This window comes from Puntigrus tetrazona, chromosome 9 (genome assembly GCF_018831695.1).
Source record: "Puntigrus tetrazona isolate hp1 chromosome 9, ASM1883169v1, whole genome shotgun sequence".
Classification (NCBI taxonomy): domain Eukaryota; kingdom Metazoa; phylum Chordata; class Actinopteri; order Cypriniformes; family Cyprinidae; genus Puntigrus; species Puntigrus tetrazona.
In genome coordinates, this window is record NC_056707.1 from 11356973 (window position 1) to 11380530 (window position 23558).

Sequence of the window (23558 nt, forward strand, 5' to 3'; positions counted from 1 at the left end):
TTATCGCTTAAGAAACTTTACTTATTCTTACCATTGATGAAAACAGATGTGCAGCTCAATAAAATATTTTAATAAAAATGATTACTGACCCCAAACTTTTATTGTTAGTTATATGAACTAACAAATGTGCTCTTTAAAACGATGATTTAAGTTTCTCAAACATACTACAGATGGTGTTCTTAATAGTGCTTTGTTTCACCATGAGTCAGTGTCAAAATTTTGGTTGCCAAGTCTACTGTGCGATATAAAAATGCCTGAGTAGAAATCCCACTGATATGAAATGACAGCAGACAGTCGTGGATTTGGATGGCTGCATTGGCATGAAAATGATTGATAGATATAAAATGGAGGAAGGGAGGGGAATTTACAGCTAGAATGTCAAAATAGTCAGGAGTCAGTCAAAACCTAGAGGATACTGTGGAACATATAAACAGGCCTCCTCCGTCTGAGAGCTTCTGGCTACGGGGTGTCTCTCTCAGGTAGACACTGGTAAGACTTTGATCCAGGTGTGTTGGAGGTGTTACTGAAAAATGTGCTGTTTTAGATGCAGGGAGTTTGAATCTGGGTCTTTTCCTGCATACTCAACCAGACCTCCCTCAACTTCCTGCATAAACAGACTGCAGATGGATGGTTTTTTTTGTAAAATCAAGTCCTCCACCTTCGTTCTTTCAAGTGTCTGAGTTGAGAAGGGATGAGAAAGCCTCTCTGAATGCTTAATTTTTTGAACAGCTACCATAACCTGCAACTTTCCTTTCCTTTTCCATGTTCTTTCTCTATTCCCTCTTAATTTTTGCTTTTGCATTTTTACTTCCTTTACATTTCCTTTTTCTTGTTATTTTCCCATTTAATTTCTTTTCCTTTCTTTTTAGTTTAATTTCCTTTTCATTTCCCCTTTTTCTTTCCATTTTCCTTTTCCTTTTGTCCTTTTCAAATCAGAATCATTTTTGGCTGATTAAAGCTGCTGTTATATGACCGCTTCCTCTTACTGTTAACGCTTCTCTCTTCTTTGCGGCTGCATTGTTTTCATCCCACTGCCCTCTTCACCTCTCTTTCTCTCTCACACACTTTTCTATTTCTAATCTCATTTGTTTGTTTTGTTTTGCTAATGCTATGCCCGTTGTTACAGATCATGTGAATGGACATTGCACTAGCCCTACCTCCCAGCCCTGTCCAACTGGGAGGGCCAGAGTCCCGGGAGGCCCTGAAGGGCCACGCCTCGCCCGCAGGGGGCCCGGCCGACCGCCCTTCCGCAAGGCCCAGTCCGCCGCATGCATGGAGGTCTCTTTGCCTGTGTCCTCCCTCACCGAAGGTGTGTGCTTGTTCTCCAGCTCCTTTATCCCTTTAATCCATTTACCCTTTTTTCCCCCATTCCCCTTGTGCATGCTTAACACTCATCAAGGGATACAAGGAGGAGGGTATGGGGTTTTATTGCTATGTTTTCTGATGCTGTGATTTCACTGCCTTTTCTTTGGTTTTATTGTTTTGTTTGGAGAGACTGGTGATTACTAAGGCCCTATCATGCCACACAACAAGCATATCCCTTATCCACTGAGCCGGTGCTCGACCAGAGGATCTGTGGACCTCTGCTTTAACTGCCCACAAACAAATATAGTACATCATGGTCTTTTCTTTTTGTTTTTAAAGTGATAGTACCCTCTAAAATGTAAATGTTATCATCATTTACTCAACCTCAGGTTTCTCAAAACCCATTTGACATTTGTCTGAGGAACCTTAAGGGCAATTACTGACAGCCTACTGAGTCACTATTTAATTTAATTGCATACACTCAAGATGTGACAGATTTTAAATACTGTGCCTGTGAGGTTTCGTATCTCTTTAAGAATGTTAAGTTGTGGGATGAGGTTGTTTCCCCTTAAAGAGATTTAAAGGGAAACAACTTTTGCTTTTTGATCAGAGTCCAAGAAAGTGATTTAATGGCTTTGCATCCAATTTACATGCTGCTTGTGTTTGCATTAACACCTACATGTTCTGATCCCTGCATCCCTGATGCTCTTGAACGTTTCTAAAGATTTTTTGTTGTTGTTATAGAAGTTTGACTAGGTGATGGCCAATTTAGTCACTCTCTGGATACTAGAGTGTAGACTATATTTTTGCATTTAAATGAACACAGGCAGTGTAGAAATTGAATGAAAAACCGTGAACCACTGAATCACCTGAATGTTAATGATAACATTCTTAAAGGGGAAAGAATCTCAACATGCAAGTTAAGCGCATGTGAATTATGTCACATCTATAGGGGTGTACTGCTGCACTGGTGACTGTAGTATTTCTTCCTATCATTTCCTTATGAAAACAGTAAGTCATATAAGTTTGCATTTACAATTTATGCCTCTTTATTTATATCAAGACGGGATCAGATTGGGCTCTGACACTCGCACCTTGTTGGTGGAAAAGGGGTAAAAGAGTATCTTATGCACCATTTTTGCAGAAATGTTGGTGGTTTTTGTGATCTCATAATAGGTTTGTGTAATTACATTTTAATTAAACTTAAATCCCATTTATCCCAATTAGTCAACATTAGGATGAATGGGATAAATGTTGATAAGGTAAGTGTGTTATTTTATTAACCAGTCTTTAAAAAGTCAAAAAAAAAAAAAAAAACCCAAAAGAAGAAGAAACACCACAAACCTTTCAAAGTGTGACTCACAAAAACGACTCGGCTTTTCAAGCTTTGGGGATCTTCTGTTCCTTTTATGTTTGAGACCGTATTTGTGCTTCAAACATGGAGGCTGAAGCAGACACCGCTGTGAGCCTAATTACACTTTTTGTTTTTAATGCTTTTAATTACTACCTCTACGCGCAGTCGTTTGACAGGTGGGTTGATGATGTGAATTAAAAAATTAATGTAGGCAGTCAATGCGCGAGCTTAGGTTGGAGTTTACGCAACGATTATGGTTGTGGACTTATTTCTCTTTGAGCATCTTTCTTAATGTGAAGGGAAATTGTAGCTGTTTCCTCTGGATCACTAAGGGAATTTACCAAAATGAAATACATGGACAATCCAATCAACACTATTAACACAACACATTTATACAATTTAATCAAAAAACATAATGAGAGTATGTGTTCATGTTAAATTCTTTGTTGTGTGTGTTATAATAGCCCTGCTTTAAAGAGGTCATATCATGAAAAAACAAATATATCTCTTTCTCATCTTTCTCTGCATGCTGCTTCTCTTATCCTTGAACCTCATGATGAAAAAATATTATTATTATATTTAGGTCCATTATGCATATGGTATGACTCCTTTAACTGTTATCGTGGGCCTGCACACAGCAAACGTGACTTTCTTATGTCTTTATCTCATGTCAATTCTTTGTCCTTGTCAGTCACATATATGTCCCTAAAGCAGATGTCTTGTTCATATTGGCGTGATCTGTACAGCGGTAACGCATCACTTAGATCATATCCTCGCTTGGGCACCGACTTCCTGTCATTCACTAATCCAATCTCAGCGATAGGCAGTGTCTCCTCCTGTGCCGTCATCTGTGGCCATAATCCTGTTTATGTGAAGGACGCCAACCAGGACAACCAGCCCAAGTTGAACAGCAATGTACAAATAGTGTCACAGAGTTCATAAGGTTTTCACAGTGACTGGATAGTTCCCAGAAAGATGTGCTGTGCACTGTTATTGCCCTAACCTTATAATCTCTATTTGATTTCATTTTTGAGAAAAAACTTTGATTCCTCACAAGCTAGTCTTCCCGTCACCCCTTTTTTTTTTTTTTTTTTTTTATTTCCACCTTGGCAGTTTTGAAAGCGCAATATTCATCTCTGAAGCTCTTCTGCACGGACTCTGCTTGAATTTTTTTAATTGAATATTGTTGCGATATTCAAATGAATCCACGTCTATCTATATTTAGACAGGCCTGCACACTTGGAAAAGTGTTATTGTCCGTTAGAGGACTGCCTACTGCTTCTTTGGTCTCAACGCGTGGCGTGCGTCCCTATCGCTACAGTAACAGGCATGTGGTGCCGCAGTGGGGTCGCTGGGATAATTAAAGGTCAATTAGCAGCGAGGAGAGCCAGGCCGTCGCTAATGAGACACGCTACAGGAAGAGAGAGCTGCGGGAAGTTGGGATACGTAGTCTGATATAAACAGCATTAAAGGAATAGTTCACCCAAAAATGTTAATTTTGTAAGTTTGTAAGAAAGTTTGTAACCAGTTTTGGGTCACCATTGACTTCCGTAGTACGAAAAAAATACTATGGGAGTCAGTGATGACCCGAAACAGCCTGGTTACAAACTTTCTTCAAAATATCTTCCAGTGTTTTCAGCAGAACAAAGAAATTCATACAGATTTGGCAGTACTTGATGGTGTGTAAATGATAACAGAACTTTCACTTTTGGGTGAACTAGACACATGCACATTCTTGATGTAAGCAAAATAAGGACAGTTACAGAAAGCCAATCAATAATTGGTGGTGGATGAGACATCCCGTTGTTTCCTTGACATCCCATTATCCCATTCAAATCTATTGTGTCACATCCCATTTACCAAAAAGAATCATTCACTGATTCATTTACAGCATTTTCATAACGAAAGTATGCGGCGATAAGTGGGCATCCTTTTGTGAGTCAATCAATCAATCAATCAAACAATCACACACTCATTTGATTAGTTTAACAAGAATCATTGTTACAATCAACTTGTTATAATTTGTTTAAATAAAAAAGATGCCATATTTAATTTTACATAGTTTTCACTACCTTGTTTTTAACAGTGTTTACAATAGTACGCGGGTTATAAAGGTCCAATATTAAATGTCATTTTCACAATTTTCAAGATTTTGTCTACTGGAAGACTTTTTGAAAGATTGTTGCCAGCTGAACAATTAGTAAGCCGGTAAACAACAGCACAATCCATTGAGCACACTGTAATTCATAGCCTTGTTTCACTACTTAATTAAATATGGTGCCGACTACGATTTATAAGACTAAACAACGTTTATATGTATACGCAAACTATAAACAGTGAATCACTGAGGAACCCACAAGAGACAATTTCAGAAGAATCATTTGCCTGTCCCACAGAGAGAGGGCGTTGTTGCTGTTTCTAATAACAGGTGTGTTATTTGGCACCCCTGCAGTGATTGACAGTCAGTGACCTCAGCAAAAGAGTCCCAGAGAGAGCGAGAACGAGTGAGCAGATCATTTCTCTCAGCCATCTATATCATGAAATATTCAGACTAACAGGCTATCAGGATGGATACGACTAATTATGTTCACAGTTCCCGCAGATACAGGTGCCGTCAGTAGAAAAGGTCAATTTGCGTGTCTTCTCACAAAGCTATATGACCGTTTTGCACTGTGTGAGTGTGGATTTTGTGGATTTTGTGTTCAGCTTGTTTTGTGTTATATTGTTTGGGAAATGAATGCTGCGAGACATCAGATGGCCGTCTTGGTCTGTGTTCATGAGATAATTCACCAAAAATGATAAATCTTTCATTATTTACTCAACTTCGTGTCGTTCTAAATCCATTAGGTTTTGTATATTCTGTGGAACATTACAAAAAAAGATATCTCTAAGAATGTTAATGCTGCTTTAGTGAAAGCATACAGGCTAAAAAATAAATAAATAAATGTCCCTACCATAAAAGTAGTCATACACCTTATATTGTATGCTTGATTGATGGGTCTCCCATGAGCTATTTGTTCATTTTGAAATATTTTTAGGGTAAACAGAAGGAAACAAATAATTTGTTCTCCCTCATGGTCTTATACTTTCATACTTTTGTGACATGAACGCTGCACAGGCTATAGAACAGAAACAGAAATTATTACAAGGGACGATGGTTTTTTACTGTGACTGTAATATTTTAGGTTCTGCTTTGGTGCAACAGGTTAGAGGAATCAAGCTCACTGAATATTAACAACTTAGACAAGAAGTAGCTGAGTACTAATTTAATCATTAATGATTTCTCATAATTTGTCTTTGGCTAGGATTATCCTGATAATACTGATTTAGAACCTGGTGAAAGTTGACGCAAGAAAACAAATTCGGCTACCAGAATTGTAACATTTTAATTCTTATTAATAACTCTGCTCATATGAAGGAAATGGCTTGAATAAAGATTTGATCATTTCGCTTAACAAGATCCTAAAATGATCAGATCTTCCCATTACTATTTAACAAGTTTTTGAACATTTTGGAACCAGTAAGCTTTGGACCGATATGAGTGTGAGTAAATGATGACAGAAATGTAATTTTTGAGTGAATTGTCCAATTAATTATTATGATCACAAATACACACACACTCATCATAGCCAAAAAAAAGGATTTCGTCCTGTCAACGGTTAAAATTTATTCATTTATTTATTTTTTGTGGCTATCTAATCTACTGAAATGTTTTGGGACGGTATTCTGACGAAAGTATCAACCTGTCAGGACCCTTCTTTCTTTCCTTCTTTTCTTTCTTGCATATCGGTTTATCTGTTTTCTTTTTCTCTCTTTTTCTGTCACTCTCTGTACGACGTGATGTCTTTTTGGGTGTTTTGGGTCTATGTATGTGTCACTTTGTATGTCGTGGTCGTGTGTGGTTGTATTTCCGTGTGTGTGTGTGATCGTGGCCGTTGGGCTGTCGTGTGTTGTACGTGTATGCGTTCGATGGATAGGTTATCCGTCCCGGCGAGCCATGCTGCAGCAGTTACACGGAGTCAGTATGTACTCTCATGATGAGCATCACATCACCACCTACTCCTGGAGCGAGAGAGGTAAGGAGGGGCTTTTTGAGGGTCACAAGGACCACTCACCCTGTAGCTTCACGTCTCGCTCCGTCCCGTCCTGTGACTCATAGTCGCTTTGGTCAGAACCCCTCTCTCGTCACGTTGAATGATGTTCAGAGTCTTCACCTTGCTCTTCATCTTCAGGTTTGGATTTACACCGTAGTTGCTAGCGGCTGAACGTTACAATGATGTCTGCTTTGTGTTTCACACCAGCCTCTGTCGATCTGCAGTGTTGTCGGCTTGTAGTCGTCTGTCCATCCCACGCACTGTGACATCTCCGAGACACAGATTAAATCTAGGCCTGGACTACATGTGATAAGAAGTTAACCGTCCAAGGCGAGGCTTAACCTGTTTCAGGAAAACACTTTCTGTATGTCGATCTGTCTAAGGGAGGTCTGATGATTCTGTCAGTATTATCAGTCGTTAATGTTGTCATCAATGTAGAGGTGAATGTTGCGAGGTCATTCTTAAAGCTAATTTCTTTCTTTAATGGTAGGAATTTAAACTGGGGGATAGTGCACACATTTGAACAGTATATTTCAAATTATTCATGCTTTCTTACAATTTGAAAAAAACGACATGTTTTTGCTGACTTTGTAAGATTTGAAGCTTAATGTGGGGGATTTTAATGCAATTATTAATAAATATGCACTTAGCGAGCACATGATTTAAGTTTTGTGTGAAAATGAATCACTATCTTTTTATATATAAATGTATTGATTTATTTAGACATAAAAGAGATACATCTATTCTATATTGTTACTGGGTTTCCATGTTAATTAATTTACTCATATATAAATATCATAGGAGCATGTCACAACACTGTTTTCTGAGAATGAAACTGTAGAAGTTTATTATTGAGGTAATAATAAATGATAGAGGCATATATATATATATATATATATATATATATATATATATATATATATATATATATATATATATATATATATATATATTGTAACAGATTCTTTAGAAACCCACAGCTATTTTTGATATACCTACAAACATTTAGTATTCTCTCCACAAATGACTTTCACTTCCATCACGACAAGCAAACTCATGTTCTGACATTATGACAAATGTCTGTCAGTGTTTCTTATAATGGGTTTATTGTTATGAGAATGCAGTACACTTTTGTTCTGCAGGATAAACAGGATTCTCAATGGAAAACACTACTCAAATTCTAATTTCCTTGTACATTGAAACCGAATGTCAAACGAGACATGGCAATTACAACAACCGATAATATATTACCAAAATACATACTGTATCGCAAAAAAATCTTGTTATTTTTGCTTGGGTTTTTTTCCATGATATCCTTCAGATTATGATAAGCGAGAGAGAGAGAGAGAGAGAGTTTAAATAATTGAATGAAGCACAAATCAATGCAATAACATTTTTTATGTATGAATATGCAGTGGATATGATCCTGGAAGCAATCCAAGGTCGAAAGGAAAGTAAAGACGATGAATGGGTTTGAAAATGTGAGAGTGTTCTGTGTGTCCTCTGTGTATGTCAATGAAATCTGTGACATATTTGATCATGTGAACAGGAGAATTTTGAGATGTGTTCACTCGATAGATATGTGTCACCCTGTCCTGTATGTACATTATTTAATGTTTTTCCTTTTCAATTTTTTTCAAATGGATTCTCATTTAAAAGTAATCGTGAATGCATATATGGAGTGACTCCACTTGATTATTACAATTTTAACAGCATAAGGAATTCTTCTACCATCTTCTTCTTTTATCTTTTATTTTATTCTTTATCTTCTACTACTCATCTTCCATTTTTTTTTGACATTTCTCCTTTCCCCCACCCTTTCTTTCTCTCTCCCCTGCTCCATTCCTTCTCAGAGAGTCGGGAAAACTCGTTCAGCCGGTCTCGGAGCTCCAGCGTTTCCAGCATAGACAGAGAGACTAAAGAGGCTGTAACCACCCTGCAGTTTGCGGAGTCGTACGGACGCAAGTCAGACTCTCTGCCTACGCCATGCTTGTGGGTGGGAACGAGTCTGGGCCTGGTGCTCATCATCCCAATGTCCATTCCTATGGACGAGCAGGAACGCCAGGAGGATCCCGTTACTCTGGCCCCTACTGGTATCTCTTGATTTCTTCCTTTTCTAATTCGTGAATGCACCTGAATGCAGTGTTCCTATTCTCATGTTTTTGTTCTCTCTCTGCTTTTTTTTCCTCTCAGGCACAGTGTTAATGCTGAAGGGCTCTGTTCTGCGGTTTGCTTTCCTGGACTGCGGAGGTGCTCTTATCAACAGTCCCTATGAGGTGTGGCGAGACCAACATGCCCCCGATGACCCCGATCGACCTCGCAAGAGGAAACTGGTCAACTTCTCGCCCTCGTCTTCTCAAGAGGCCAGTGGAGATGGTCACTTAGCTGTAGTGTGTTCGGAGAGGCAGGCCAAGGTCTTCTTCATGCCCTCCCAGGCCTGTCTATATGTGCACAACATCACCGAGTCGTCCTTCGTGCTGCGGGCTGACGTGGTGTCGGTTTGTAACAGTGTTTGTCTGGCCTGCTTCTGCGCCAATGGACACATAATGACTTTGAGGTTTGCATTGAATTTTTGTGGTTTTCTTTTTTTTTTCGAATGGGAAACTGTGATGTAGCAAGTAGAGCTCAGGGCTGTTAACCAGAAGGTTGCTGGTTTTGGTCCTTCATGGAAAATTAAACATTTACTGCCATTAAAGTGCCCCTATTATGGTTTATGAAAGGTTAATATTTTGGTTTTGAGAGTCCCCAGCGACAGGCTGACATGCATGCAAGGTCAAAAAATACTTTTTCTTATAATATGCATTTATTTTTTTTACCCTTATTTGCTCATTGACTTTTTAAGAGCAGTGCTGCTCTGTGTACAGCTAGTACTAATATTTCATTTTAACGTCAACATAAAAAGGAGATTTAGATTTATTTTAAATACTATTCGTTTCAGTGATTCAGTCACTTTCTTGTGATAAACAGTAGCTTCATACGCTGTGCACTTTTAGATTTAAAACTTGCAGGATTTATTCGTTCACTCAGAGCTGTCTTACACGCTGAATGAATTTTCAAAAGTCAACAGCAATTATTACCTCAAATTAAATTATTACTAATATTATAAATTAAATATTATTGATGCTATTAGTATTATACTATTATTATTAAACCATGGAAAGGGATCTATTTCTAAAGTCTATCTACAGCAAAATGCAGACTGTTCTCTGACTCATTCACACATTTCTGTAGAGAATAATATAAGTGCTTTAGCAAGAGCTATGAGCTTTTAAACCCTCCAAAACACCTTAGGCTTCCATTGTAAATGTATTACTGTAAACACGTTTGCTAGATGAGTAAACTGAGGTGTCTGCGGCTATCGACAGATTTTGACAGGTTCTGTCAATAAAGATTAATTTATATTTAGCCTGGAACATTCCTTTAATACCAGCTCAGAACCTTTTTGCTATCGATTTTTAGCTTAATCCAGATTACAGAAACCAGTTCAATCTTTCAATAAACTCTAAACCTCTAGTCAGAAGAGTCGAGCTGTGCTTTTGTCGGCTTCGTACTGAATCCTGCCTTCAGCTCGGTGTAATATTTTAGCAGCGATTTTCTTCATTCTTCGCTATAAATTAGACCGTTTACACTGTCATTTCCGATAGAAAGGATATTGGAATGCAGTTGCTAAGCCTGTTATCTTATATGTGTGTATGTTTTACAGCCTTCCCAGTTTACGGCCTCTGCTAGATGTCAGCTACCTGCCGCTAACGGACATGCGCATTGCTAGAACATTCTGCTTCACCAACGGAGGGCAGGCGCTGTATCTGTGCTCCCCCACAGAGATACAGAGAATCACTTACAGCCAGGAGATGTGTGACAACCTACAGGTGGCTGTGCCTTTGCGTGTGTGTGTGTGTGTGTGTGTGTGTGTGTGTGTGTGTGTGTGTGTGCGCGCATGCTGATGGTGGTTATTGAAGTGAAATGTCATGCTTGTCATGGATGCTTTGAGCTCTGCTGAGCTGAGCCCTGCTGCATCTCGGCTGTAATTTCTGCCACACAGGTTGTCATTCTGTCCTTTCCCTCCCTCCGTCGTTCCCTCTCTGTCTGGTTAAGATGGGAATAGCATAATGCCATAACATTCATTCTATTTTTGGAGTATGCAGTATGTACCATGTGCACAGTATGCTATTTTTTATGCATCCGATTTGAAACATGCATCAGTATGTTTTAAGGTAGTAGGTTTTTTTTTTTTTATTTTTATTATAATTGTTTTTGGGAGAAGTGTTTTGTGCTCACCTTTGGCTGAATTTATTACATTAAAAGAAAATTATGTCATATTTTGATATATTACATGATGTTTATTACTTTCATTTTTAATTAAATATATTTATGTGATGGCAAAGCTGACTTTTCAGCCGCTATTTCTTCTTAATCTTTTCAGACTATACTTCAGTGGCAAATTATCCTTTAAAAATCATTATAATGTTGATTTGGTGCTCAGAAATGTTTCTTATAGGTATCTAAGTTCAAACAGTTGAACTGCTTAATATTTTTGTAGAAACAGTTATATATTTTAAGGATACTACAACAAATATAAAGTTCTAAAGAACAACATTTATTTGAAATATAAGTATATGTTTTGTATAATTATAAATGCTTTACTTACACTTTTGATTATTTTAAAATGTGGATAAATAAAAGAAATACATTTTTATTTAAAATTATTTGTTTCTTTTAATAATACCTTGCAGTACCCCAATTTTCTTCATGTTAGTGTATGTACCTCACAATGCAAAGTTACTGACTTGATCATTTATTTTCAGATTTACAAATAAATAATCCAAGGTGAATTAAAACTTTTCCCAAAGGCAATGTGGCATAATACTGTTTGATGTATTATTGCATAATGTATTTTTCTTAACATACCACCTTTTGAAGTAGGTCACGTTTAATGCATGCTGTACAGTATGCTGTAAGCATACCAGTGTTTCATTTCAAACATATCCTCTTTCTTTATGACTGCCTCTGTCGAACAAACAAGAGCACGATGGAAGTAATGGCTTGTCAAAACTTTCCATTTTACATATGTAACTATACTGACATCTACTGGTAGCGTTTTGAATCGACTATCCTGCAATCTTTTTCATTCCAATGTCTGAAACGGTTTTATCTATTCACTATTCTTCATTAATTGTAGGAGATGTTAGGGGAGCTCTTTACACCCATCGAGACCCCTGAGGCTCAGAACCGTGGCTTTCTCAAGGGATTTTTTGGTGGCAATGCCCAAACCTTTGATCGAGAGGAGCTGTGTGAGTGCACTTACTTATCACTCCACTGTGTGTGTGTGTGTGTGTGTGTGTGTGTGTGTGTGTGTGTGTGTGTGTGTGTGTGCGCGTGTGTATGTGCAAGCATTTACTCCGAATCCAGACCTTTCACTATCATGAAATTTTGAGGAGACTGTCTGATTGATGTATAAAATGTGCTTCTTTAATTTGAAGTCTTTTAATCATTTTTAATATGTAAATCAACATTTTCTCTTGTATTCTCTTTTTTTCACTTTTCCTGGTTTTAATGTTATTTTAGTATTGTTTATATACTATTAAAATTAAACTTCTGCCAATACTCACCATCACGTCGTTCCAATCCCCTAAGACTTTTGTTCATCTTCAGAGAACTATCTGACCCTCCATAGACAGCAACACAACCGAACTGATCCAGGTCCAGAAACGTAGTAAATGCATTGGTAAAACAATCTACGTGATATCGCTGGTTCAACTTCATTTTCGCGACGCTACGAGAAAAATAACAAAATAACATAATTTGTTCAACCATTCTTCTCCGTCGAGTCAGGTCTTCCGCTAATTTAAAGAAAACCACAATGCATACGCAATCGACGCCTGTTACGTTCATGCACGCACGTTCCCCTCAAATGTAACTCAGGGGTTTTTATATTTTCCTGATTTATATTTTTAATTGGTTAAATTATTTTCCCATTTTTAATTTCCATTGTAGTTAATAATAACGACACCGCCTTGTTTCGCTATGACGCTCCTGTTATGTAGTTGGTGAAGCAGCGGCGGGCAAGGCGTCCCGCAGCCTGGCACAGCACATCCCGGGACAGGGTGGGATGGAGGGCATGAAGGCGGCGGCAGGCGGGGCGGTGGGAGAACTGGCCCGAGCTCGCATCGCCCTGGACGAGAGAGGACAAAGACTGGGGGAGCTGGAGGAGAGGACCGCTCTGATGATGGCCAGTGCTGAAACCTTCTCTAAACACGCTCATGAGGTACGTAGCAGAGCAAAACGGCGAGAAAACAGAAATAAAAAAAATACTAAATCCTAACATGCTTCAATCTCTTCGTTTTCCCTCTCACCCTCCACAGCTGATGCTGAAATGCAAAGACAAGAAGTGGTATCAGTTTTAGAGGATCCTCGGGGAGGGCACATTTCACGCTCGTGCCGCAAGAGGGTGCTACTCTGGTACTTGGACTTTCACTCTTTTAAAGAGAGAGAGAGCAAACGAGACGAATGGACCAAGAGGGACTTAAGGGCTGTCCAGCTTCTCTTCTGTCTGTGTACAGGATTGTCTTACTCTGATTGGTTAAAAAGGCAAAGGCCAGATGACGACATAATGGACATGTACCGTTAGCGTTTGAGAGTAAGAGGGGTTCCACACCCATGTTGTAAATCAGACGACATCTTCATTCGTGTACAGGGGTGCATCGGGGTCTCCTCACAAGAAGCAAATTGGCCCACGCCGTGTAGATATTACGAAAGTTACGAAATCAACGAGAGTGCATGACAAAAAATGGATGACCTATAAAAACGTAAAACTGCCATATTAAAAAGCAGCATGTTACTTTAAAACAAAATGGAAATAAAAGATTAACAAACTTTTATTTAATAACCTAAGCCAATAATAGAAACTATGACAAAAAACTTTATATTTTTTGAAATAGCAAACAAATATATATAAACTAAAAAAAAAATGTATACCTGCATTGCTATGAGGCCAAAATATTTTGTTTATTTGATGACGCCATACTGTTCCTTTCAGCGATGTATATTTTCAGAATAGTTACCACTGTCTTGTCATATCTGACAGCAACTTATCCACCCTCGTTCTGAAAATCAGGCCGACGGCGGCTCGGGTCGGCCGCTCCAACGACGTTCAGTCACAAGCGCAAACTTTTTCCGTTTTCTTTGCTGCTAGCTCGCAAAAAGCACCACAAACAACTTTTTAATCCGTCTTCAGAAGATACTTCACCCTCTCCTAGAGACGTATGACGTGACATGGTTTTAGAAGTGTGAGTAGTAAAATGTATTTGGCGCCACGTGAAGAGTGTGTGTCTGTGAGGTCCTTTTTCGAGCGTGTTTCTCATATGTAATACTTAACGTGCCATATTCTAGATGGGTGAAGTATCTTTAACTGTAAACTAGCGATGAATTAACTCGTCTGTGGTTGATTTTCTGGGCTCTTACTTGTAGATAAGACAAGCCAGCCGAACTCAGACAGAAGGGTTGGCTCTTCATCCGTGTCTGTGGAAGTACAAATACAATTTGATTTGTTTTCTATTTTGTCAGTTTTAATTTTTAAAGATCAATCTCAGCTGGCCTGTTATTTCATTTGATTTAAAAAATCTCTTCGTTCGCCTCGGGGCACGTGTAACAAAAACCGTGCGTTGTTTTGTACCTCGCTGAGGACAACGAGTGAGTGATCTTCGTTTTCTCTGCCAAAGTTTGAACGCGTCATGGAAAGATTTCCCTCACATTCCAGTACAAGGGACAACTTTCGTTCGTTTCTTCTTCTGTTATTCCTTTAATATAACGTCAAAACGATGTTTTCTACCTTATTACTGTTAGTGTCAGACGATTGTTCGCTTGTGTCTTCTGGTTGTCAATTGACTGTGGAAATGGTGTTTAGACCGATCAGTGGGCGCTACTGATGAATATTCATGTCTTTTGAATATGTGTCTGGAAAGATCAAATCGAGCGTGAATTAGTCTTACGTGTGCGCTAAATCTTCCAGAATCGTATTTGAGACTCATGTTGTGTTTCTATGATTTGTCCTCTGATGACCTCTGACCTTCTAGTGCTTTAACTGTAACAATCTCAGCATATCTTCTGTAGTCCATGCCTCTGCCCATTTGGCTTTGTATATACGAGCTGCTACTCAGTAACGTAGATGTTGTGCATTGAAAAACGAATTCAAGGCTCACGTCATCAACCATTAGTCAAACTTGGGCTCTTACGCAATATTACTTTTTTCCTTATGCTTTTATGTTGAAATAATAGCTCATGATTAAGGAAGGAAGACATTGCATGTGTGGAGATTTGGACTCAAGAAGACACTCGAGACTCTAAGATGCCAAAACCATGTAAAGATGGTCTCTGCTGAAGAATCCTGTGGGTTTTAGTTCATGTTCACCATTGCATTTGTTTCAAATGATGCTCCAATAATTTCTCTTCAGTGTCAAAACAAGTAAAAGCTGACTCTCACAGACAGGGTGTTTTGTTTGTATGTTCTCAGTTTTTATATGAAAATGTACAGTTCAACCCGGAGGAGAGCGACATGGTCATTGAACTAAATTATGTGATTTGGATATTCCTCTGTGAATGTCGTACCTGTTTAAAGATGGTACCGTGTCTGATATTCTGACTGAAGTTCTGTAGGTCTAACTGTAGTTTCCTCCACCCCAACACCTGGTCCTCTGATACCTTCAGAGAAGGCAGCAACGTCGGTCTTGTTTAAATGGATAATGCCACCTTTCGTTCTTATCGATATTCTAGTAGTGTTATAGAGGTTATTGAAAATAAAATATGTTGATGCAAATCAAATTGAAATAAACATTTATTGATGTACACAACATCATAAGACTGGTTTGTCTCTGTAATGTAGTAAGATGTAACCTGTTCTTATATCGACCAAGGAAGACTGCTTAGTTGCATATGCAAAGATACATATATAGATAGATAGATCAGTATCTATCTATCTGATCTCTTAAGAAAAATATATATTTTAATGATTTGCAATACCCCGTTTTTATTTCGTACTAGCTCTAAAGTCATTAACTGATTCCTGTGTACAATGAACCCACTGAAACGCCACCCTACTACAAGCAGCACCAGCACCAAGCGTCTTTCCTCTTCCTATTAGACAGCCAATCAGCTTCCAGTACGTTGCGTCATTGGCGCACAGAGACCAATCAAATGAGCGCCTTGCGCCCGTTGCAGAGATTTTCTCACGAGGGTGTCTGGGTTGGTTTGCACACCGAGCCGCTAGTGAACGTGAGTATGTGGTGAAATGTGTCACGATGTTTTTTTAAGCGGTGTTTTTAGGAGCATTGTCACTCCGAGGAAGTGATGATAAATGAACGCGTCCACTACTGAAAGTGCCCACATCCTCTATAAACATGTTGAGAAAACTTTTGCTGCTCTTGATGCCTTGCATCATTTTCTTGACGCGGAGATCAAAGGCAGCGGCAGCGCCCAGCGCGAGCAAAACTTTGATCTGGGGTCCTGGACTGGAAACAAACATCGTCCTTCCTGCTCGGTTTTTCTTCATACAGACGGTGGACTCCACCGGAACAAAGTGAGTGAGTTCTGCTGGAAGACCGGACTGGGGCACTGTGGCTTAGTGGTTACACATCTGGTTAGAAAATAGAGGCTGTGGGTTAAAACCCTGGATTCATTTTTATTTATGACAACACGCCACATGTGAAAATGGTACAACTATTAGATATCAGCTTACTTCCCCAGCTGATAAATCACAGTACACTAGTACACATATTAAGACTGCTTATATTGACGATATATTATCAAATGAAATAAAAATTTGCATACATTTCTGTAACATGCATTTGAACATTTATATTTGGTTAAATTTTGTTGAAATATTACCGTTTTAAGTGCACAATGTAAAAATAGTGCATGAGAAAAAACAATGATTCTCTTCTCATTCTTTAAGTGATTCAAAGAAGAGCTTTTATTTAATCCAGACCAATTGTGTTGTAAGTGTTTGAATAAATCTGCTAAAGGACGAATTAGTAGTAATTAGTATCCGTTAGTCATATCGTGTCAGTCTTTTATAAATGTATGTTTGTCTCCTGACAGACACAGTGTTATGTGATAAATGAAACCATTTTTAACAACAAACGGCCGGTAAATTCCCAGGACAGGGCTTTCTTTAAGTTTTGCCCAAGGTGGTGAAAGCATCCTGTTTATGCATCCCCTCTTTAGGTTCACATTTCACGTGTTCCTCTTCAAGGCATCAGTTTACTTCAGTCACGGATAAAATAGTAATACCTTTTGTTATTGTGATTTCCTCATCTTTAGTTTCACAACCTCTCCTGGAGAGAAGACATTTGAAGTGAAGATAACATCTCCAACAGACCCATATGCTAGAATCTGGATCCAGATTTTAGACCGGAATGACGGGTCCTTTCTGGTTCGGTACCGCATGTATGCCAGTTACACAGATCTGCACATTCAGATTCTCCTCAAAGACAAGCTGGTGGGAAAGTCACCATATGTGCTCAAAGGTCAGAAAAATCAAGCCCATCCTCATCATACGGAGATGAACAATGTCTGGAAGTTTACACTGAACTGTTTCTCACTGTCTAGGTGCAGTGTATCACGAAGCATGTGACTGCCCGGAGCCCAGTGGTGCATTGTGGGAAAAAAACATGCACTGCCCGGCCTCTTTTTCTCAGATAGAGAGCGATTTATCTGTCTTTCCCAGTGTGGATCCAGAACATAACGCCCATGAGATCCTTAAGCGCTTTGGAAAAAGACACAGCCTGTGTCACTACACCATTAAAAACAACCAGGTACAGACATGCCTCATTTAAATAAATGTGGATTGTTTTTTCCAAGGTTTTGCACAGAATGAAGTGAATAGTATTTTGACATCTCTTTAAAATGACTGGCAGGCCATTGATTGGCTGAAAGTGTTCTGTCTGTCACTCTAGCTGCCACTCTTTAGATTGAGTCAAAGGTCTCATAATATCATTTACTTTTGTATGTTTTTTTTTACTTCAGGTTTATATAAAAACGCACGGAGAACATGTCGGATTCAGGATCTTCATGGATGCTTTCCTTCTGTCCCTCACACGTAAAGTGAGTATTAGTACAAATGTTAAGTAATAATGTTATTAATAAATATCTCAAGTACTTGCTTGGTCATTTACCTTCATTACCATTAGATGGCACTCCAACATAGAATGATTGGAGGCATGTACATTTAAAAAGGAGAATTTGTACTTGTATATTACTTAGTAATTATATTTTATACACTACCATTCAAAGTTGTAGACAATTTTTTTTCTTTTTCTTTTTTTTTTAAGAAACAATTACATCTATCAAGACCACATTCACTTGATTAAAAATGACTGTAAAGATAATAATAATAATTAAAGAAGAAGTCCTGAAAAATAGTTCCACAAAAAACATTAAGCAGCATAACAGCATTTATATTAATAAGAAATGTTTTTTGAACAATAAATCTGCATATTAGACTGATTTCCGAAGGATCATGATCCGTTATTTTAAGTAGTAATAATATGTGACACTGAACCTGTCATAAGGATCAGTTGTGTTTTTTTTTTTATGAATATTTAGCTTTTTATTAATGTATGACATTATTTATTGTTGGCTATTGCTACAAATATACTATGTGACTTGCAGTATGTTTTCATTGTATTTTGATCTGATAAATGCAGCTTTTCTGAGCATAACAAAAAATACATTAGCATAATTTTCTTTTGAATTGTATATTGAATAATGTGTTACGCTATTTTGAATAAGTAATTAGTGTCATTTGTAACTGAAAAATAAGCAGTCCACTTATTGTTGTCATGTGTGACCAGGTCAAGCTTCCAGACATTGAGTTTTTTGTTAATTTGGGTGACTGGCCCTTGGAGAAGAGACGGGCGTCAGAGAAACCCAGCCCGATCTTTTCATGGTGCGGGTCCAATGATACACAAGACATCGTCATGCCGACATACGACCTGACTGAGTCTGTATTGGAGACTATGGGCCGGTAAAGAAACTCTTGTCACTCTTGGAGATGCAGTTAACATATAAAACTTTTATAGAACAACATAAACCTTTTTTTTATAGATTTTTAGGGAGCTCTATCTAGTACTTGGAATCTGATTTAAACTAGAGAATAAACAATATACTTTACTGTAGAAAACAAAAATAAAAAAAACTGAAAATTCAAGAAAAAAGAAAGAAAAAAAAATGGTGTGGCTATATGGTAGCATTTTAAGAATTTGTGGACTATGATTATGAATTATTTATTTATTTGCATTATATAATTGTGATAATAGTTCAAATGTTTCTACACGAAAAACATGATGTAGTATCTATGCTAACTCAACTTATATAAAACATAAAAATGTTCGGTGATTTGTTTAGCAAAAATCATAATGTAAATTTTAAATCTCTGTACTAAATGTTATTTTCTAATTCTGACTGATTAAAATAAACTTTGTCCATTTGATTATTTCTTGTGTGACAGAGTGAGTCTGGACATGATGTCTGTTCAGGGACACACGGGTCTAGTCTGGGAACAGAAGATCAGCAAAGCGTTCTGGAGAGGACGAGACAGCAGAAAAGAGCGTCTTGAGCTGGTTAAACTGGCACGGGCGAACCCTGACATGCTCGATGCCGCTCTAACCAACTTCTTCTTTTTCAAGCACGATGAGAGCCTTTACGGGCCCCTCGTCAAACACGTGTCCTTCTTTGACTTTTTTAACGTGCGTGGATTTCACAGAACTACTTCAGTACACAAAGCATAGATCCTCAATTCAATTTTTCTGTTCTGTTATTATGTTATTACCTACTTGTATGTTTCTCTTTTAACAGTACAAGTACCAGATAAATGTTGACGGGACAGTAGCGGCGTACAGACTGCCTTATCTGCTTGCAGGGGACAGTGTGGTGTTCAAACATGACTCCATATATTATGAGCACTTTTACAAGCAGCTCCAGCCATGGGTGCACTACATCCCATTCAAAGCTGATCTCAGTGACCTGCTGGAGAAGATCCAGTGGGCTAGAGACCATGAGGAGGAGGTACATCACAGCCATTTACACACACACGCATCTCAGATTCTCATATGAACAGAAAATAGTGCATATTAAAATATTTTTGTCAATTTTTGTTATTTGAATTATTCCCTTTTTTGTAATGCAAAGAACCTAAACCTTTAAACATGGTAAAACCACTGTATGGCGTGGCATATTCCTTTAGTAAAAGACACATTTATATATAGTTTAGTTCAACATACAGTTTGTATAATATAATGGATGGATGTTTAGCATATCACAAAAAAAGTACTGAATTTGCAGACCTCTCCTCAAAAATTGCCATAAGTTTTGCAACATTATTTTATATTGCCTTATGTATTGTAATGTTTCTGAAAATGTTTTTTAAACTCTTTACAGATTTTGGCAGACACACATTTGCGCGAATCTTGTGGGGATCGTTTCAGAATTATTTAACTTGCATTAATTTTAATATATTAATAAAATGCAAAAAAACACAACATTTATTTTTACATTTTTATTAGCCAGCTGCATTAATTAGAGATGCTGAGGCTATTATTCTGTTCACAAAACAGGATTGTGACGTCAGTACGAGACCCAGGTGAACAGGTTTGCAGTTGCTATGGAGATCGCAGGGTTAAAAATGTGAAGTAAATTGCACAAACACTTCGGACATCTTTTGTGTTTTTATTTTTTTATCTTCTAGGCAAAGCGAATTGCCCTGGCAGGTCAGCAGTTTGCACGAACTCATCTGATGGGTGACAGAATATTCTGTTACTACTACAAACTCTTTCAGGTAATTATTTTCCTTTTAGCGACTACACCGGGAGCGGAACGGTTACTGTTTCACTGACACTTTTCCACAATGGCTTGATTTCCTCCGTTCCTATTTTTTGATTTTATGAATTTATCAGTGTGTGCATCTTATCTTGTCCCGATCTTTCATCTTCATCTGTGTTTTATGTGTTGTTCTCAAGGACTCAAAAGACAAAGGTTAAATAGTGCCCCATATTGCCACCCGCACGGCACACACGTTCAGTGGTCATTTTACCCCATATGTGTTAAGACTAGAAGCACTTCAGGTAAAAAGTCAAAAAAGCGCGTTTAGAATCAGAAATGAAATGCTTGTTCTGTCTTGTCATTGTCAGCTTGATTGGAATTTTTAAGCTAAATATGCTATTTCAAACATAAAGTACAAAATTATGAAGATTGAATAGATTTAACTTCTACAAATGTCACATTTGTAGTGCATATAAAAAAACAAATCTACAATCTGACTTCTAACAGTTAACTGAACCCAATATCATACATATTTATTATTATTATTTTAAGAACAACAAATTCTATTTTTATTTTATCAACACTTTTTTTTTTCGACATGGTCCCACGTTTCCTGTGTGCTCACAGTAGTCACTTGTGTCCAAGTACCCAAGAGTTCATGAACCCCATCACTTTATGGTTTTCTATAACCATTGGCTGGAAACATTAATCTTTAAACGCAGGTTCTGGCCTCGAAGCGCCTGTCAGCAATAAACCTGTGTGTGTTTGAGGTGTGGAAGTGTTGGAGGTCAAGACCACAGCGGCTACTTGAATTTTATGTGATTCGTACTGCTGATAAAGATGCTTGCTTAGTGTGATGAGGTTGCAGTTAATAAAAAGTTCTAAATAAAAATGCTTCACCAAGACAAAGAAAATAAAAGGGTGATCGGATGAGATGATGTTGAAAATTATGTAGCTGAACTTGCATTTCGTGAAGTCTATTTAATACGCCATATGTTTATACTATATAATGTCTTTGTTTATTTTTACCAGTAAAAATTAGTGTGCTAAATAAAATGTCTCAACTCATCCAGCTCTGTGTTTTTGTTTGTAGAGGTACGCTGAACTGCAGGTCACTGAGCCCAGAGTTGCTGATGGTATGGAGCTGGTGGAACAGCCAAAGGACGAACTCTTCCCGTGTTATTGTGCAAGAAAAAAGGTCTGTGTTCTCCTTTATTAACTGATTCATTTAACCTTTTTTACACAATAATAGAGATTGTACTTACCATGCTCAGTAAACTAATAGTCTTTAGTACATTGTACAATATTTCTAGATTAAAATACAATATACTAACCGACCTCACCTCACCAAATTAAGCACTTTTTACCATTTTTGCCATTACAAAGAATTCTATTTAGTTTTATATTATACATATTGTTAAAACATTTCTATTCAGCTTTGGATTTTCAGCATAATGAAACATTTATCGATAAGAAACCACAGTGAACAAATTTACCACCATATGGCATAATACTGTAAAATACATTTAATTAAGTATCTGATGGATTTATTGTCATTTCGTAAAGCACACAAACTGGGTTTATGAGGGCAATACACTTTTTATGACTTGGAATGATCAGCAGATTACTGTGATAAAGTTTTATAGGAATTCTTTTAGCTCACAATGGATTTGCTCCAGAGCAGATCTAATATTTCTAATTGTTTGTTTTGTTTTTGTATAGGTCAGAGATGAGCTGTGAGAGACCGCACGTTACGTAACCGCTGCCATTAAGCTTAGACGCATTTGAAGAAGAAAAGTTTCACATTTTGTGCATCAAGTGTCTTGTGACTGCAATGTCTTAACTGGATGTTTCTCTTTTTGTAATAAATCTTTGTATTTCTAAATTATTGTGGGTCTGGTTTATATGAAATATATATTAGGATCACAATTGTTTAGAGGGTTTAATAGATGGGCATGCTAAGAAACCTTAACATAGAATCACTGTACATGTTTCACAAGTTAGGGCCAGAATAACCAAGTTATTTATTCATAATTGTAATAAAATGTTATTATAATAATTCACTTTAAAGATTTTTGATTGATTTGTTTTATTTTAGTTATTTAGTAGCTAAGACTTAAGTAGATTTAAATATTTCCTAAATCTTTTATCTATCATTTTGTTTAATTCCAAACCAAATATTTTCTTTTAAATAATTGCTTTGGCATAATTTATTACAAGTGCATTCTAGCAGTTCATCATGGGTATATTTTGAAGATTTCCATGGAGCCCCACCCGAGGCGCACGTCCACTCCTCTACATCAGGTGGCGCTGTGAGCAACCTCGACTCTTCGCTTCACGTGACCTGTCCACGTGGGAGAAACCCGGGCGTTTGAGTTCTTCCACCAAGCAACCATCAGTTCATAAATGGAATTTTCTGAGGTATTTTAGCTGTAGAAACATATCGAACTTATCAACACATTTCTTGTGAACGGAGTGGAAAATAATGAGCGTTTACATAATTTTGACGCATGCATTATCTAATGCGCTTCGTGACGCACTTCGTTCATATGACTGTGTTAGGAGAACGTGAGCATCCCGTTCGAGCAGAAGGAGCTGGACGGTGTGGTGACGGTGCCAGCGGACGTCCGCGCGCGACGCTGCACAGCTGTGGTGTTGACGCACGGCGCGGGGGGGGACATGCGCGCCAAACAGCTGGAGAGCGTCGCGCGCGCCCTCGCCCGTTCAGGCGCTCTGTGTCTGAGGTTCACCTGCAGGGCGCTGAACTTTACCTACAGGATCAGAGCTTACAGCGCCGTCGTAGTAAACACTTGCTTTTCATCATTAGAAGCGTAAAGTGTTTACATTTTGTTAATGTTTTAGTTTTTTTAACAATAAAACAAAACTAAAACGTTGGTATGAAATTGTTAGTATTAATAGAAGACAATAATATTTCATTATCAATTACATATTCCTTGCAGTAATTATAAATTAGTAATAATAATTGCAACTTT

The 23558-nt window shown here is 37.8% G+C and overlaps 3 protein-coding genes across 3 annotated transcripts in view; all 3 read left to right on the forward strand.

The window, feature by feature from the left end:
* Positions 1–15599, forward strand: part of stxbp5l (syntaxin binding protein 5L) — a 108846-nt gene extending 93247 nt beyond the window's left edge. The window contains 8 exon segments of the mRNA XM_043248862.1: positions 1127–1309; positions 6637–6735; positions 8607–8846; positions 8947–9310; positions 10457–10622; positions 11933–12044; positions 12798–13018; positions 13116–15599. Of these exon segments, the coding sequence (XP_043104797.1) occupies positions 1127–1309; positions 6637–6735; positions 8607–8846; positions 8947–9310; positions 10457–10622; positions 11933–12044; positions 12798–13018; positions 13116–13157 (1427 nt within the window). The 3' untranslated portion in view covers positions 13158–15599.
* Positions 15600–15953: 354 nt separating this feature from the next.
* Positions 15954–22450, forward strand: poglut2 (protein O-glucosyltransferase 2). The gene is made up of 10 exons (XM_043248189.1): positions 15954–16324; positions 17068–17273; positions 17356–17561; positions 17773–17850; positions 18600–18772; positions 19256–19493; positions 19603–19812; positions 20492–20581; positions 21659–21763; positions 22288–22450. Exons 1-10 carry the CDS (start codon positions 16146–16148, stop codon positions 22303–22305), a joined length of 1503 nt encoding a protein of 500 aa, XP_043104124.1. The 5' UTR covers positions 15954–16145; the 3' UTR covers positions 22306–22450.
* A 447-nt stretch (positions 22451–22897) lies between these two features.
* The window catches only part of tex30 (testis expressed 30), a 2083-nt gene continuing 1422 nt past the window's right edge, over positions 22898–23558 (forward strand). Inside the window, exons 1-2 of the mRNA XM_043249308.1 lie at positions 22898–22986; positions 23128–23367. Coding sequence (XP_043105243.1) covers positions 22972–22986; positions 23128–23367 — 255 coding nt within the window. The 5' untranslated portion in view covers positions 22898–22971. The remainder of the gene's footprint in view (positions 22987–23127; positions 23368–23558) is intronic.